This window comes from Nematolebias whitei, chromosome 19 (genome assembly GCF_014905685.2).
Source record: "Nematolebias whitei isolate Nwh7 chromosome 19, NemWhi1, whole genome shotgun sequence".
NCBI lineage: Eukaryota > Metazoa > Chordata > Actinopteri > Cyprinodontiformes > Rivulidae > Nematolebias > Nematolebias whitei.
This window is the reverse complement of record NC_056516.1, coordinates 10800107-10818584: the sequence shown is the minus strand read 5'-3', so window position 1 is coordinate 10818584 and position 18478 is coordinate 10800107. Positions and strand designations below refer to the sequence as shown.

The 18478-nt window shown below is 45.7% G+C and overlaps 1 protein-coding gene across 1 annotated transcript in view; it reads left to right on the top strand.

Moving 5' to 3' along the window:
- The window catches only part of LOC119425764 (serine incorporator 2), a 56175-nt gene that overhangs the window by 22817 nt on the left and 14880 nt on the right, over positions 1-18478 (top strand). Inside the window, exon 6 of the mRNA XM_037693312.1 lies at positions 14231-14400. Coding sequence (XP_037549240.1) covers positions 14231-14400 — 170 coding nt within the window. The remainder of the gene's footprint in view (positions 1-14230; positions 14401-18478) is intronic.

The following is an 18478-nucleotide window of genomic DNA, read 5'->3' as shown; positions in this document are numbered from 1 at the left end:
TCTTAAATCAGCTGAGCTGCCCGTCAGCCTAAATTCTAAGGCATGACGAAGCAACAGAGAGGGCAGATAATTACTTACCCTCTTAGCGGGTGTTAAAACCAGCAGCAGGGCTGTTTAAAGAGACAAGAATTTTAAGTGAAAACCTGATCCAGAGGCTCAATTGGAGCTTTGATCAGGGCTCGCAGGACCAGCGTTAAATCCCACTGTGGAGCAAGTGGACGTGAAGCAGGCCTGCGTCTCTGAACATCTTTTAGAAAAACGCTTCATCAGCGGGTGATTAAAAGCTGTTCTGTCTCCGAAACCTTCGTGGCAGGAAGAGATGACTGCAACGTACGTTAAAGCGTACTGAATGCCAACTTCCTATCCATCAGCTGTTGTAGAAAAACAACACGCCGCCTAAAAGGCATGAGGTGGCCTCTAAACCTTCTCTGTACACCAGCGCTGAAAAGCCGTCCCCTTTGATGTGTACAGAACTGTGGTAGATGCAGCACGTGAATCTTGAATTGTGCACGCTGAATCCTGAGGGAGACCCATCCTCTAAGTGGGACCGCTCAGCGGTCAGACCCACAGGTGCTGACCTATTTCTGGGTAACTCTTGATCGCTCCTCCTGCTTGAAGGAGAGCATCCTCCCTCCACGGCAGTTCCATGGTGACCCGACAACAGACGGTGCAGGCCTGGGAACCATGGTGCGTTCACACGCCGGGAGCCACCAGGAGAGCTGTTAATCCCTCCTCCTGAACTCGGTTCAGGAACCGTAAAAACAGAGGAGGTGGGGGAAAAAACGCGTACAAAAGCGTTTTGGGCCACGGGCTGTGAGCAAATGCGTCCCCCCCAGCGATGGATCGTCTCACGGGCTCAGGGAAAACCATAGTTGACACTGAGCATTCTCTCGCGTCGCAAACAGGTCCACAGCTGCTTTGCCAACTTCTGCTACGTCTGAAAAACATCAGATCTGGATGGATGGTCTGGTCCACGTGACGTGGGCCGCCCCTGGACGTCACATCTGCCCCTCTGTTCAGAACACCGGATATGTAAACCGCTCTAATAGAGAGCAGGTTTTGATGAGCCCAACACAGTAGCTTTCGCGCAGTGTGTAACATCTGGGCTGAACGCACACCCTTTGATGGTTATGTACGCAGCAGTCATCATGTTGTCTGTGTGAATCAACACGTGTTGATTCTGTAGCACGGGAGCAAAGTGTTGAATCATATTCAGTGCTGTGCGACACTCCAAAACATTGATGTGGGCTGATGTGTAGTGGGGCCACAGCGCCCCTACTGCTTGAGATAGGCATGTCCCCCCCCCCAGCCTGACAGCGACGCGTCCGTGAAGACTGACCCGTGACGTGGGTCTGCTGAGGGGGACTCCCTCTGACAGAAAACAAGGTGTTTCCCCAGAGTCGGAGGTCTGCTCTCACAGAGGAAGGGACAATGATCATCCGTCGTTTGTTTTACTGGATCCACATGCAGACGTGCAAAACCACCTCTGGAGGCGTCTCATGTGAAACAAACCAGCGGAACCACTGTGTGAGTGACATCATTCCCAACAGCTTCATGACGGAGACAGCTGTTATCACTTGCCAGGTCTTACGTGGCTGAGTTGACTTTAAAAAAGTGTCGAATCTAGTTTGTGATAAACGAGCTTTCATGGTGGTTGAATTTAATTCCACTCCCAGAAAAACAAATGTCTGGGCCGGGAAAATCGAGCTTCCTTCCAATTTATGGCGAAGCCCAGATTTAACAGGTGTGATGTCAACACCTGATCCTGCATCAGCGCCTCCTGTCTGAAGTGACAGGAGCAGCAGATCATCCAGGTAAAACAAAAAACTCTCGTCTCTGTGTTAGGATGATCGGTATGCGTTCTCTGGATGTTATACAACAGATCCAAAAAACGGTCTCACCCCTCCGGTCCGTGAGTAAAAACCCTGTGTTTTCTCTCCGTTGGGGGACTCTGTAGATTACTTTTATCAGAAACACTTGGACTTCTGCATTTAGGGATGAGATTTAGTCTGATGATGACGGGACCGTTTTTATAACTCCTCTGAATGGAGGGGTTCGGGTTGCAAACTGTAACTTGTACCATTTGCATAAAACCTTGTCCATCCATCTGAAAAACGGCGAGCATGTTTTAGCCACTCTATGTAACGTTCGTAGGGTGAACGTGCGTTAAGTGATGTGTCATGTTTTGTACGGCTGTCAGCAGTCCGCCCCTCAACCGCCGTCATGCGTCGCAGGAATGTTTTCTGTGTGATCCAAGGCGAGGCTTGTGCTGAGGCGAAGCGTGTGACAGCTGATGACGCCGTGGGGCTGCGCGTTTGACGTCGCTGTGCGAACGTTGAAAAGGCGGAGGGCGTGACTTCATTAACGCCGTGCTGTTGGAGTGAAGGCTGCTAGCCCCGCGGGAGCACACATTTTTCTCTGGAGGGATGCGCGCCGCTCTCGCTGGAGGGGCGCGCGCTGGAGGGAGGCGGGACTCATTACCGGGTTCTTTCAGCTGCTTCACGTTTAAGCTGCGGTGAACTGCCGAACGCTGAGACGCGGTGGGTGACGGCTGCCCGCGTTTGATTCGTTGAGACGGGTGTCGCTTCTTGTGAGAGAGAAGGACCTCCACCCGAACCAGCCTGCGGACCACATTTATACCGATGTGAGCTGGTTAGCGCCGGCAGCTGTGTGTGTGCGCCAGCATCAACGCAGCGCCGTTGGATGGAGGCTGTTCATCCTTGTGATCGACTCGTCATGTCTAGAGCGGCGGTGAGTTTAAAAACCTTATTTAAGGACACCGGCTCATGTGGAGGCTGTTCCATCCCACGAGTGCGAGTTGACACCGCTTGAGTGAGGATCGTGCAGTTCTAGTTGATAACGAGTTATTTTCGCTTACCGTTGTGCCGTGATCGACTCGTCATGTCTAGAGCGACGGTGAGTTTAAAAACCTTTAATTAAGGACACCGGCTCATGTGTGGAGGCTGTTCTGTGATCGACTCGTCATGTCTTAGAGCGACGGTGAGTTTAAAAACCTTATTTAAGGACACCGGCTCGTGTGTGGGGCTGTTTCATCCCACGAGTGCGAGTTGACATCGCTTGAGTGAAAATCGTGCAGCTCGGGATTATAACGAGTTATTTTCACTTACCATCGTGCCTTGTAAGCGACTAGTAATGTCTTGGAGCGGCGGTGAGTTTAAAAAACCTTATTAAGGACACCGGCTCTTAATGTGTGCGGCCATTGTGAGCTCATGCGAGTTTACAGACTGGCTAAAAAACAGACACTTTGATCATTAATGATGATTTATTTCAACTTTCGTGTCACTTTTACACACACCCTCCGGAGACCGTCATTTTGAGAAACTTCTCTCTCATGAGCTCTGCGATTGTTTGCCCAGAGCGCTGTCTTGCAGGCGAACTCTGGGGAAACGCTGAGCTGCAGGTTGCCGGGGTGAAGAGGGCTGGATTCTGACGGGCGGGGCTGGTGGTGGAACTCAGCGAGAGCCGCGGCCGTGGAAAAGTCGAAGCTTGCTCGCGACGGTCCCTCCAGCGGGTCGGGATGAGCCGCGCGGCTTGATGAGGTGGCGCACAGCCTCTGGCACCTCCTCCGACTGTTTCAATTCGCCAGCATGGTTTGAAGCTGCTCTGAACAGCGCGTCCGCGATGGGCTTCATCAGGTCTTGTGCAGTTTCTCCGGCAGCGAGGGGAGTAACGAAGCCAGGTGGATCGTTGGATCATCGTCATCCGCGCTGCAGTCCTCGACAGGCAAACCGTAGGAGAGGCACATATGTTGAGCTGGCGTCAGCTGCCTTACAGAGGGAGTTCTTTGTCTCCAAGGCAGGTCTGCGGCCTTCAGTCCCTTGGACATGCTATATGCTAGCAGCGCACGTTGTTGCTAACTGCGGCTGCCTGAAAAATACATCGGTGGGCTCGATTGGAGAGCGTGGTCGCCGTCTGGTTCGTGTTCCTCCGGAGGGACGGGACGCTGCTCCGACCTGGGCAGCTTCGCTCCGAAAGCTTCCGCGAGGCTTGGCTCCAGGGGGGTTACCGAGGAATAGCCCCGCTCGGTGAATCCCTCAACTCTGGTGATGGGAGTGGTCTGGGGACCGGCTCCTCCAATCTACCAGGAAAGAACCGTCTGTGGCCTCGCCCGTCGAACGTCCTGTTTGAACGCGAGGCCGTATGGATCAAGATGGTGAGCCACAGTGGAGCCCAGTGAAAAACAACCTTTCCGCCGATCATCCGAACTGGCGGGAAAAGGCGAGGGACGTAGAAAAAAGGGGTCCCTTCATGTCAGCCTCCTCCTGGGTTCCGCCGGGCAACCGTGAGGGCGCTGTCGGCCGGGAGCGGTGTGATCGCCGATGCGAAACGAGGTGGGATGGGGTGAGCATTCACTCAGCCCCCCTCCACCTACACTACGCTCCCCAGGAGGGAATGAGCAGCGGGGGCTGCAGCTGAACACGCCTTGCCCCGGAGGAACCATCCAGTTCGCCCCGAGGGTCGGCGATAAGAGGAAAAAATACAAGATGGCGTTGTCCAGCGTGTAGTGACCTGTCACTGGGAAACGTTCCCCGACGCTTACCTTGGAATAAGACTGCTCGTCAGCTTCTCCTCGGGGAGGAGAACTCACCGGACGACCGGAGGTCGACTGCCGGGCCAAGCATCCTTCACAAAGGTTGGTCATTTACACAATTTATCCTCTTTGTTCTTCTGACAGTGCTATATTAGCTCGCTGAAGAAAAAATGGGAGCCGATTTCCCGCTCTTAACGTAATTTATACGGACCGGGTGGGGCCCACACAGCAGGTGGGCGTGGACTAAATTTTTTCAGTGCTTATGCTCTGCATAACGGGATAAACCCATCAGCGACAGCCTTAAAGGGCGAAGCCTATATGACATAGAACATTTTCTACATTTTTTTGTTGTTTTGCTTTGTTTTTTGGGGGGGTTTTTTGAATGTCCAGAGGACCAGATTCAACCTTTTTTTAGATTTTTCTACCTGGATTATTGAGCATGCATCAGGATATCTGTGTTTATATGTTGTTAATAAAAAGATCTAAAAAATAAAAAAAAAACAGGGAGCGCTGGCTCTACAGCCCACACATCAGACCAGCACACCAGGAAATCTCCAGACCCTCCCGCAGCCATGCTAGACCTGAGTTTAATTCGCTCGTGACAAATTCCTTCATTTCTCACTATTTCAATCATTGCATCAACGGAGGAAGAAGAGATCACTTGTCTCTTGGCAAAAAAACAAAAGAAAAGGCCAGATCAGAGATGAAGAAGGGGAATTTAAAACATTGGTGTCGCATACAAAACAGTCCGTCGCTGGGCAGTTTATTGTGCGACACAGCGTACGCATATGCGGTCGTAAAAATTTGAGCTTTGCATGGACATGCCCTGTGGGGTACGCACGTACTTCTGCGTATGTACGTGCGTACCTCTGCATATGGATGTACGCGGCAGTATACTCGGGGCTTAACTTCACCACGCCGCACTGCCCACATGCTCCACCCCAAAACTGTCAGTGTTGGAAAGCAAGTTACACCAACATGTCTTCGGTCACTGGACACATTATCATGTTGATTACATCACAGAGATCAGATAGGGACCGTTCAACATAAAAATGTACACTTCCTGTTGTCAGGGGTGTGGCTTAAGTGACGTCATGATTTGACCAGTTTTGCAGGAGACCGGATGTGGATCAATCACTGAAGGTTTCATGTCTCAGACAGTTTTCTTGTAGGAGCTATTAGCGTTTCGTTTTTCATGGCGAGATGTCAAACTTTGAAGTCTGGCCCCGCCCCTTCAGCATGCTTCGGTTTGCACCGTTTTGATAACTTTTCTGATAAAAATAAAATAATAAAATAAACAAATAAAAAATTATAAATAATACATTTCAATAAATAAAAAATAAATAAACAAATAAAATAAATAAATAAAAATTAATTAAAAAAAGTCTACCTAGGAATAACAATTACAAGCGACCAAGAGAAACTATATACAACTAACTATAAAAGCCTTAGCCAGAAAATCTATGAAGATATGAAAAGGTGGGATGTATTGATGTTGGATTTAAATGCTAGAATTGATATAATTAAGATGAAAATATTGCCCAGAATTTTATATTTGTTTCAGTCCTTACCAGTGAATTGTCACTGGTAAGGACTGAAACAAATATTATTATTATTATGCTGCACAATTAAAGGCATTGATGGGCTGGTGTACCACAAATTGTACATCAAAATGGAAGGAAATAGAATTGAATGTTGAAGGAGATTATATACGAGCTATGATTGTCAACAAGAAAATGTTTAGAGAACGTGAGAAACAGCTGGACTCCATTACAAAATTCACTCTGGAGACCTGGTTTACTGTAGTTAAAAAATATAAAATTGAAAACGAACTTAAGATTATTACCTGTTTGGCCTATGATACAAGTTTTAAACCAGGAATCACAAATTGCAAATTTAAGGAATGGTCCAAACAGAGGTCTGAATATATTAGCAAAATTAACAAAAGAGAGGGAAACGTTGGTTACGTACTGTATATGAGTATAGGCGTAGTCCTTTAAGGCTGTCACTGATGGGTTTTATCTCGATATGTGGAGCATCACACTGAAAAATTTAGTCCACGCCCACCTGCTGTGTGGGCCCCACCCGGTCCGTATAAATTACGTTAAGAGCGGGTAATCGGCTCCCAAATAGCTTTTTCTTCAGCCAGTTAGGAGCCAGTGAGGCTCGACGCTTAAAGGGCTACGCCTATACTCATAGAATCTGGGGTTACAGTACGTAACCAACGTTCTATTTCGTATAGGTTTCGCCCTTTAAGGCTGTCGCTAATGGGTTATGGGCGAAGCAGATGTGGTCCTCGCCGCACTGGGTCCATTCGAACACTGTATGAAGCAGAAGCTTGCCCAAAAAAATGTCTTGTCACTCAGCTCCCCATGTACATAATTACGCATTGCATAATTATGTGTGCCATGCACAGACGCATGTTGTGTAACTATGCGTTCTGATTGCATGAACGCCCCGGAAAAGTTCCAACGGGGAGGGAAAAGTGCTGAAAAGGAGCCATGAACCAACCGGTTTACGGTTTAACATTCAAACAGAGTGGGTTTTGTTCAGAGGGAGAGAAGGACTTGTGCCAGTTGGTGAGACAGAGAGATCAGGCTGGAAAGGATGTGCAGCAGGTTAGGCTTGTTAGGCTAGGAATGGTAATATTCTAACAAATAAGGAAGTGTGTAATGGGAAGATGGAAGGAATATTTTGAGGAGCTAATGAATGAGGAGAATGAAAGAGAAAAAAGTAGAGGTCATAGAAACTGTGGACCAGGAAATGTGAAAAATTAGTGAGAGTGAAGTCAATAAAGCTCTGAAAAGAATGAAGGGGAAGACAGTAGGACTTGATGATATACTAGGACCTGATGATATACCAGTGGAGGTTTGGAAATGTCTTGGAGAGATGGCAGTGAGGTTTTTGATCCAAATATTCAATGGTATATTTGAGGATGAGAAAATGCCTGAGGAATGGAGAAGAAGTGTGCTTGTGCCCATTTTTAAGAACAAGGGTGATATACAGAGTTGTAGCAACTACAGAGGAATTAAGTTGATGAGCCACACAATGAAGATCTAGGAGAGAATTGTGGAAGCTAGACTTACGTAGATGAGAGGTGACTGTGAGCAGCAGTATGGTTTCATGCCAAGAAAGGGCACCACAGATTCCATATTTGCTTTGAGGATGCTGATGGAGAAGTACAGAAAGGGTCAGAAATAAATCTATTGTGTCTTTGTGTATTTAGGAAAAGCATATGACAGGGTACCGAGGGAGGAGGTGTGGTATTGCACGAGGAAATCTGGAGTGGCCGAGAAGTATGTTAGACTGGTACAGGACATATATGAGGACAGCAGGACAATGGTGAGATATGCTGTAGGCATGACAGATAGCTTCAAGGCAGCGGTGGGATTATACAGTGCCTTGCGAAAGTATTCACACACACTTCACCACTTGCTCTCGACGAGATTGGATGCTTCCCTCCCTCCCGCTCCGCTTTGCTTTGCTGCTCTGTCTGTCTGTGAAATTGCTGTGAGACTCTCTTGCATTTCTTCCAAACCATAATTATGGACTGTTTTGACCAGTTGGTCCCTCAACTCAATTTACAACATTTCTTCGAAGAGAAGACAGGCTTTAGGCGAGCCGATTTGCCCTGTTGGCACGCACGCAGCTGGATATCTCATCGACTTGGAAGACTTGATGATGTGTCTATCTCTGCTGCCATCTGTGGATTTTAAGGACACATATTTAATTGGATTTAACTGGTTCCTGCTATTTTGGATTTGGCTGCCTGGTTTATCTACGATCAAGGAAGTCGTCGGCAGCAAATTTGGACCAATCTTGCTGCTTGCCTTTTTGATGGCTTGGTCCGTGTCTTGTGTACCCAGACTCAAATGCTTTAGGCTGAATGGATCAGATCTTGGGGATTTTACTCAGTCACGTTCCATCGGTGTGGCCATGTTATTTTGGACATTTCGGAACCGAGTTGACCAACACAGACTCAAGGTAGATGTCATTAAGTCCTGCCTGTCCCCAAAACAACTGTGTGTTTTATCTAAATTTTGGTTCCCTTGGCTGGTCTTGAAGGCCATCTTATCTGAATTCACCTGGAGAACATGTGATCTGACACTCAACACCCCTCCCTAAGGAATTTCCAACTGATAACCAGATGAACCAGCTGAATAAACTTTGTGTCATCATTTCAGGACTCTTGGCTTCTTATAGAGGTTATCCTTGGCCATTCCTCGACATACCTCGAGAATGTCTCTGGATCTCACCAGAGGACATTGACTGATTACAGTGACCTTGAGAGCATCTATAAGCGTTGTTGACCGTTCTCGTCTCCGATTGTAGAACGTCTATGTCACTATGTGCTTGTTTGTGCAAGGTGTTTTTTTAATATTAGGTTTTTTTTCTCAGGCAAGAAAAAAAAAAGTCTGATAGGAATTTTTTTGCCTCCAACTCCTACATGTGTCCAGTTAACCACTGTTTTTGTCTGTCCAAACAGGTCTCACTTGTAAATGAGTCTCCGAGGCTCAATGTGATTTATCTGTATAAATAAAGGTTGAATGAATTCGGCCCCCTTGAACTTTTCAACTTTTTGCCACATTTCAGGCTTCAAACATAAAGATATAAAATTTTAATTTTTTATGAAGAATCAATAACAAGTGGGACACAATTGTGAAGTGGAATGAAATTTATTGGATGTGTCAAACTTTTTTAACAAATAAAAAAACTGAAAAGTGGGGCGTGCAATATTATTCGGCCCCCTTGCGTTAATACTTTGTAGCGCCGCCTTTTGCTGCAATTACAGCTGCAAGTCTCTTGGGGTATGTCTCTATCAGTTTTGCACATTAAGAGACTGAAATTCTTGCCAATTCTTCCTGCAAAACAGCTCGAGCTCAGTGAGGTTGGATGGAGAGCGTTTGTGAACAGCAGTCTTCAGCTCTTTCCACAGATTCTCGATTGGATTCAGGTCTGGACTTTGACTTGGCCATTCCAACACCTGGATACGTTTATTTGTGAACCATTCCATTGTAGATTTGGCTTTATATTTTGGATCATTGTCTTGTTGGAAGATAAATCTCCGTCCCAGTCTCAGGTCTCTTGCAGACTCAAACAGGTTTTCTTCCAGAATGGTCCTGTATTTGGCCCCATCCATCTTCCCATCAATTCTGACCATCTTCCCTGTCCCTGCTGATGAAAAGCAGGCTCAAACCATGATGCTGCCCACCACCATGTTTGACAGTGGGGATGGTGTGTTCAGGGTGATGAGCTGTGTTGCTTTTACACCAAACATATCGTTTTGAATTGTGGCCAAACAGTTTGATTTTGGTTTCATCTGACCAGAGCACCTTCTTCCACATGTTTGGTGCATCTCCCAGGTGGCTTGTGGCAAACTTTAAACAACACTTTTTTATGGATATCTTTGAGAAATGGCTTTCTTCTTGCCACTCTTCCATAAAGGCCAGATTTGTGCAGTGTACGACTGATTGTTGTCCTATGGACAGGCTCTCCCACCTCAGCTGTAGATCTCAGCAGTTCATCCAGAGTGATCATGGGCCTCTTGGCTGCATCTCTGATCAGTCTTCTCCTTGTTCGATATGAAAGTTTAGAGGGACGGCCGGGTCTTGGTAGATTTGCAGTGGTCTGATACTCCTTCCATTTCAATATGATTGCTTGCACAGTGCTCTTTGGGATGTTTAAAGCTTGGAAAATCTTTTTCTATCCAAATCCAGCTTTAAACTTCTGCACAAGAGTATCTCGGACCTGCCTGGTGTGTTCCTTGGTCTTCATGATGCTCTTTGCGCTTTGAACAGAACCCTGAGACTATCACAGAGCAAGTGTATTTATACGGAGACTTGATTATCATTCCATGATAAGACTTGATTCCATTTATCATCATCAGTCATTTGGGACAACATTGGATCATTCATAGATCCTCACTGAACTTCTGGAGTGAGTTTGCTGCACTGAAAGGAAAGGGGCTGAATAATATTGCACGCCCCACTTTTCAGTTTTTTATTTGTTAAAAAAGTTTGACACATCCAATAAATTTAATTCCACTTCACGATTGTGTCCCACTTGTTGTTGATTCTTCACAAAAAATTAAAATTGTATATCTTTATGTTTGAAGCCTGAAATGTGGCAAAAGGTTGAAAAGTTCAAGGGGGCCAAATACTTTCGCAAGACACTGTATCAAGGATCAGCTCTGAGCCCTTTCTTGTTTGCTCTGGTGATGGACCGACTAACAGAGGAGGTCAGGCAGGAATCCCCATAGACTATTAAGTTTGCAGATGACATTGTGATCTGTGGTGACAACAGGGAAAAAGTGGAAGCGAACTTGGAAAGGTGGAAGTATGCACTTGAAAGAAGAGGAATGAAAGTCAGCCGTAGTAAGACATAGTGCATGTGTGCGAATGAGAGGGACGCTGGTGGAAGAGTAAGGCTACAAGGAACAGAGGTCCCAAAGGTGCAGGGCTTCAAGTGCTTGGGGTTCACTGTCCAGGAAAATGGGGAGTGTGGTGAAGAGGTGAAGAAGAGAGTCTTGGCAGGATGGAGTGGATGGAGAAAAGTTTCAGGAATGATTTGTGAGTAAAGTGTGTCAGCAAGGGTCAAAGGAAAAGTTTACAAGTCAGTGGTGAGACCAGCTATGTAGTATGGTCTGGAGACAGTGGCATTGACAAAAAGACAGGAGAAAGAACTGGAAGTGGCAGAAATGAAGATATTGAGGTTCTCCTTAGGAGTGAAAAGGATGGATACGGTTAGGAATTAGATCATCAGAGGTACAGAGGCACAGCACAGGTTGAACAACTAGGAGATGAAGTTAGAAATGGAGGTTCGCTTGATCTTGACCAATACACATCCTCAGTTCTGGGTTACATTAGTACATGTACTGACACCGTCTCCACTATCAGAAATGTTAAAAGCTACCCAAACAGAAAACCTTGGCTGAATGCAGAGGTGCGTACCCTGCTGGAAGCCAGGAACACTGCCTTCAGGTCTGGAAACTCAGAGGAGCTGAGTAGGACAAGAAAAGAGCTGGTTGCTGGTATTAAGAGGGCCAAGGCCACATATGCACAGAGGATCGAGGGTCAATTCATCTCACAAGACCCTCAGAGCATGTGGAGGGGCATTAAGTGCATAACAGATTATAAAGGAAGGAGTGAACAATGCCCCAAAGACCCATCTCTGCCTGATGCCCTCAACAAGTTCTATGCACGCTTTGAAGACCCGAACAGACCACCCAGCACCAGACTCACCTCACCACCGGATGAAGAGCATCTCAGCGTGACCTCAGCCAAAGTAAGGAGTACCTTCAGGAGCATTAATCCGCACAAAGCAACTGGCCCAGACAACATCCCCGGAAAAGTGTTGAAAGAATGTGCTGATCAGCTCTGTGAGGTGCTGGCAGACATCTTTAACACCTCACTTACTCTGGAGACAGTTCCCACCTGCCTGAAGACTGCCACCATCATCCCAGTCCCAAAAAGCTCTACAGTGACTGGTCTGAATGACTATCGGCCAGTGGCCCTCACCCCGATAGTCGCTAAATGCTTTGAAAAACTGGTCATGACTCACATCAAAACAACCATCAACATCAACGAGGACCCTCATCAGTATGCATACCGTGAGAACCGATCAACAGAGGATGCCATCTCCTCTGTGGTCCACACTGCGCTCAACCACCTGGAGCAGAAAAACTCTTACGTCCGTATGTGGACTTCACATCCGCCTTCAACACCATGATCCCCCAAACCCTGATGGACAAACTATCCACACTAGGACTAAGCCCCTCCATCTGCAACTGGGTACTAGACTTTTTAACAAACAGACCACAGTTAGTGAGGATCCACAACCTCTCCTCCTCCACCATAACCCTCAGCACTGGCTCTCCTCAGGGATGTGTGTTGAGCCCCCTCCTGTTTACTCTGCTCACATATGATTGTGCAGCTACCCATCCAGGCTGTCACATTGTAAAGTTTGCAGCGGTGGTGGGATGCATCACAAACAATGATGAGTCCAGCTACAGGCAAGAGGTGGAACACCTGGAGAGCTGGTGCAAAGAGAATAACCTTCACATCAATGTGAAGAAGACAAAGGAGATGATTGTGGACTTCAGAAGGAACAAAAACATCTACACCCCCCTGAACATAAGAGGATCTGCGGTGGAAGTGGTCTCCAGCTACAAGTACTTGGGTGTACACATGAATGACAACCTCAGCTGGAGCAACAACACCACCAGCCTGATCAAGAAAGCTCATCAGAGACTCTACTTCCTCAGACGGCTGAGGCGAGCTGGTCTGGGAAGCTCAGTTCTCACCTCCTTCTACAGGTGTGCAGTGGAGAGCATCCTGTGCTCGAGCATCAATGTGTGGCATGGAGGCTGCACAGCTGCAGAAAGAAAAGCTTTGCAGAGAGTGGTGAAGGCTGCACAGAAGTCTGTCGGAATCAGCCTCCCCACCATCACAGACATCTACACCTCCAGATGCAGGAAGAGGGCCACCTGCATCATGAAGGACCCCACTCACCCAGCACACACACTTTTTGCCCCACTCCCCTCAGGAAGGAGGTTAAGGAGCATTAAGTGTAGAACCACTAGACAGAGGAACAGCTTCTACCCTGAGGCTGTTAGACTCATGAATCTCTAACTAGAATAATCACTGTGAAAAACCATATCATGTTGCTGCTGATATGTTTCATGTTGCTGCTGATCTGTTTCAATGTTGATGTGTTCATGTGCGCACATCTGCTCACAGACTCATGTTCATGTTTGTGCTGATGTTCAATGTTTTATGTTATGAGTGCTTAGTGTATATTTAGTTGATGTTTTTCTTAGTTCATATCTTAGATGTTATTACTGTTTTTCCTATACATTTTATTGTTGGATGTAACTGGGACCTTGTGTACATAATTTCGCTCCACCACATGTACCACATGAGGTGCGAATGACAATAAAGAAACTCTGACTCTGACTCTGACTCTGAGAAAGGCCAGAATGAGACGGTTTGGACATGTCCAGAGGAGGGACAGTGGATATATTGGTAGAAGGATGTTAGAATTGCAGCTATCAGGAAAAAGACAAAGAGGAAGGCCAAAGGAAATGTATATGGATACAGTTAGAGAGGACATGGAGGTAGTTGGCGTGAGGACTGAGGATTTTTTTTTCATTCATTCAACCTTTATTTATACAGATTAGTCTCATTGAGCCTTGAGGACTCATTTACAAGAGAGACCTGTTTTAACAAGGAACGATGACAACAATAGACAACAATGGACAGCAATAAACAACAATAACAACGGTAGACAATCATAAAAAAAGCATATAAATTAAAAAATAAATGGAAGAAAGTGATGTTAAAAAAAACCAAACAAAAACAGCTACAATATAAAGCAATATAAAATACTAAAAACAGTAACATGTCAATATGTCCACATGTCAGGATGCAGATGACAGAGTGAGATGGAGAAGGATGACTCACTGTGGCGATCCCTGAAGAGGGAAAAGCCGAAAGAAGAAGAAGATGATACAGAGTGGATTTTGTTATGAGTTGTGGGTGAAAGACATTTTGGTATGTAGGGCACTCTGTTCTGTTGACAGTTTTGGGTGCACTACTTGGATAACGGTAGGGGAAACAATGCAACAGAGGTTGTTTAGAGTTTATTAAAATTGTTAAAATTGTTTGATTTGTTTTACAGCTCTTCTGTCCTGCACCTTCATCTTCTATGCTTTGGCTTTTGCTGCTGTCGTGCTCTTCTATGTGTTTTACACCAAACCGGATGACTGCACAGAACACAAAGTCTTCATCAGCCTCAACTTCATCTTCTGCATTGTTGTTTCCATCGTGTCCATTCTGCCTAAAGTTCAGGTAATACACATTCTTTAGAGGACAGATAATTACCAGGGAAGTTAAAGGGGGAAAAAAACTGGCTCTGATAGGGTTGAGCATTGTGCTCCTAAAAATGCTGCAAAAGAATTAGCTTACGTACTCATTTATTTTTTGAGGGCTTCAGTAGGTGGCCAGTACTGTGGTCTTTATTTTTTTCCTCAAGCTCTCAAAGGAGGCGAACGCATTTCTTCCCGCTCCCTGTTTCCCTCCTGCTTTATTTTTTTGCTCTCTGTCTGTGTATCAGAGCAGCTCCTATTTTTTTACACATCTCCCTAAATGGAAACTACTGTTTTGGATCTGATTAACTGGACTTTTGACGTATATTACAAATTATTTCAACAACGCCATAGGGAGAACCTTATACTCATACTCATATAACAAATTAGGGAGAACCCTAATTTGCTCAGACGAGGCTTGCAGCTGGATATATCTCTGGGCCGATGTGTCTACCTCAGCTATCGACCATCTTGAAGAGGCTCGTAAGCGCGTACCAGTGGAATGCACTCTAATCTGGACATTTACGTGTAGTGAGGGTTTGCTGGGAACACCTGGCAGAAGAACACATCAGAGAAATCTTCAACTCACACCTCCGGGAGAGCTTTAACCGCATCCCAGCTGAGGTGGGGGCTGTCAAGCTGAAGGAGTCCTATCGGGCCTTGTTGGCTAGTGGGACTCTGGAGGCAGCTGAGGAGTACCGGAGGGCCAAGCGGTGTGCAGCCTTGGCTGTTGCTGAGACAAAAGCTCGGATGTGGGAGGAGTTCGGTGAGATCTTGGATAGAGACTCTCGGTCGGCTCCGAGGAGATTCTGGCAAACCGTCAGGCGGCTGAGGAGGGGGAAGCAGCACTTTATTAACACTGTGTTCAGTGAAAGTGGGGTGCTGTTGACTTCAACCAGTGATGTCGTTGGGAGGTGGATGGAATATTTCTCGGACCTTCTCAATCCCACCATCACATCTTCCATGGAGGAAGCTGAGTCGGGGGACTTCGGGGTTGATCCGTCCATAACCGTGGCTGAGGTAGCTGAGGTAGTTAAAAAGCTCAGAGGTGGCAGGGCTCCGGGCGTGGATGAGATTCATCCTGATTTCCTTAAGGTTCTGGATGTTGTGGGGCTGTCTTGGCTGATATGCTTTTGAAACGTCGCACGAACATCGGGGGCAGTGCCATTGGACAGGCAGACTGGGGTGGTGGTTCCCCTCTTCAAAAAGGGGACCGGAGGGTGTGCTCCAATTATAGCAGCATCACTCTCCTTAGCCTCCCTGGTAAGGTCTATTCAGGGGTACTGGAGAAGCAAGTCCGATCGTTGGTCGAACCTCAGATCCAGGAGGAACAATGTGGGTTCCGTCCTGGCCATGGAACACTGGATCAGCTCTTTACCTTCACTAGGGTCCTTGAGGGGTCATGGGAATTTGCCCATCCAGTCTACATGTGTTTTGTGGACTTGGAGAAGACATTCGACCGTGTTCCTCTGGGTACACTGTGGAGGGTGCTCCGTGAGTATGGGATTGGAGGCCTGTTGTTACGGGCTGTTCAGTCCCTATACAAGCAGTGCAAGAGTTTGGTTCTCATTGCCGGCAGTAAGTCGGACCCCTTCAGGGTGGGAATTGGACTCCGCCAGGGCTGCTCGTTGTCACCGATTCTGTTCATAACTTTTATAGACAGAATTTCTCAGTGCAGCCAGCTGGCAGAGGGTTTCTGGTTTGGTGGCCTCAGGATTCCATCTCTGCTCTTTACAGAGATTATTTTTATATCTGAATTTAGTAAGCTAATCGGCCTATAGTTCTCACATTTGTTTGGAGATCTGCCTGCCTTTGGCAAAAGAATAATCATGGCAGCATTCATTGAGGGAGGAAGATAATTGGAGTAGAAAATTTCTTGAAACATATCAAATATTGGGATCAAAAGTTTGTCTTTAAAGGTTTTGTATAAGTCTATTGGAAGACCATCTGGTCCTGCTCTTTTCCCTGATTTCATATTGTTAATGGCTTGCCCTAATTCTTCTTTCGTAATTTCTAAATCCAAGTTGTCCTTGTCTTCGTCTGAGATTTTAGGTATATTTAAATTTTTCAAAAACTGATTTATGTTTTCTGATTTTATGCTTATTTGTGCTTTATACAATTCCTCATAGTAATTTTTAAAGGCTGCGTTAATTTCTTGAGGATCATGCAGTTTGTCCATTTGATATAATAGATGTAATCGGTTGTTTAGTTTCTAGTTGTTTTATTTGCCATGCCAATAACTTGCCTGCTTTATTGCCCTGTTCATAAAATGATTGCCTTAGTCGCAAAAGGCTCGACGCTGCTCTTGAAGCTGAGTGTTTATCATATTCTGCTCTCAGAATCAATAATTCCTTTTCTAAATGCTGGTTATTCCCTTTATTTACTTTAGCTAGGGTTACCTTTATTTTCTCTTCCAATTGTATTCTAGTTTTTTCAGATTGTTTTGTCTTATATCCTGTGTAACTAATAATATGTCCTCTGAGGAAAGCTTTAAATGCTTCCCATTTTGTACATGCTGTTGTTTCTGTAGTATTAAATTGAAAGAATTCGTCAATTTGTTTCCCTAAATATGACACAAAGTTTTCATCTTGTAACCACTTGTGCTGGAACTGTCATCTCGGTGGGTCTCTCTTTAATTGGTCATCTTTATAAACCAAGCAACATGGAGCGTGATCTGAAATTACAATATTATCATAGGAGCAGTCCTGAATTCTAAACTGCAACTCTGCAGAGATTAGGAAGAAGTCGATTCTGGAGTGGGTTTTGAAAGAGCTTGAATAACAGGAGTATGTATTACTAATGGGATTTTTCTCTCTCCATACATCCAACAACTTCAGCTCTTTCATCATTCTATGAATGGCAGCTCTACAATTGTTATGAGATTGATCTATTCCAGTTGATCTGTCTAATCTTGGATTTAATGTACAATTAAAGTCCCCCCCCCATTATGTGTGATCCTTTAAGCGTTGAGAGGGTGAAATATAAATCTTTGTAAAAATTACTGTCATCCACATTAGGACCATATATATTAGTTAGAATTAGAGTTTCCGACAGTAGGGAGCCCTGGAGTATTAGATACCTTCCTTTTTTGTCTTTAATAATGTTTTTAATTTGCATTGGTATTGATTCATGTATTAAAGTCATAACCCCTCTAGAATGAGATGTGAACGGTGCTGTATATATATTGCCTCTCCACCTCCTCCTCACTTTTAAGTTATCCTCATCCAGAAGATGCGTTTCCTGAAGAAATACAATTTTAGACTCCTTTTCTTTCAATCTATTCATAACTTGTTTGACTTTTTGGAGGCGTTGAAGTCCTCTACAGTTCCATGAAATAAACTTACATTTTACGGTTTGAGGCATATATTAATAAAAGTAGTGGGTTGCTTAATATTGTAGAAATGTGAGACACAACAAAACCGGATGTTAGAACATACATCCAGCCTAAAGAACGCAAACCTTCCCCCCCTACGAAGTCCCTTCCCCATACTGGGAAAGTCCCGCCCACATCCATTATGTCTCCCGTTATCGCCCAGCACCAATCCACACACGGTAAGTTACCCCATTGCGGATATTCAGTTTACGCAGCTCCTCCCGGATTGGATCAAACTTTTTCCTCAGCTGGTGGAGCCCAGAAGCCAAATCAGGGTAAAATCGGACCCGTTGCTCCTTGTAGAAAATTTCATTTTTCCCTCCTGCAGCTCGAACAACGGCTTGCTTTTCTCGGTAGTTGAGGAACTTCATTATCAAGGTTCTCGGTCAGGAAGCGTTGTCCGCTCTCGGGCCCAATCTGTGGGCTCCTTCCAGGCTCAGAGAGGGCTGTAGCGTCTCACTCCTCAACGCCTCGGGTATCCACCTTTCCAAAAAAGCACACAAGTCTGGGCCCTCAGCACCTTCTGGCAAATTGACTAGCCTTAAATTATTCTGGCGAGACCTTGTTTCCAAGTCCATGAGTTTATTCTCCATCGATTTATTTTTAGCTTGCAAGGTGCTCATGCTAGCATGCAAGCTAGCCACTTCATCTTCTGTGGAGGAAATACGGTCCTCAGCTCGCGACATAC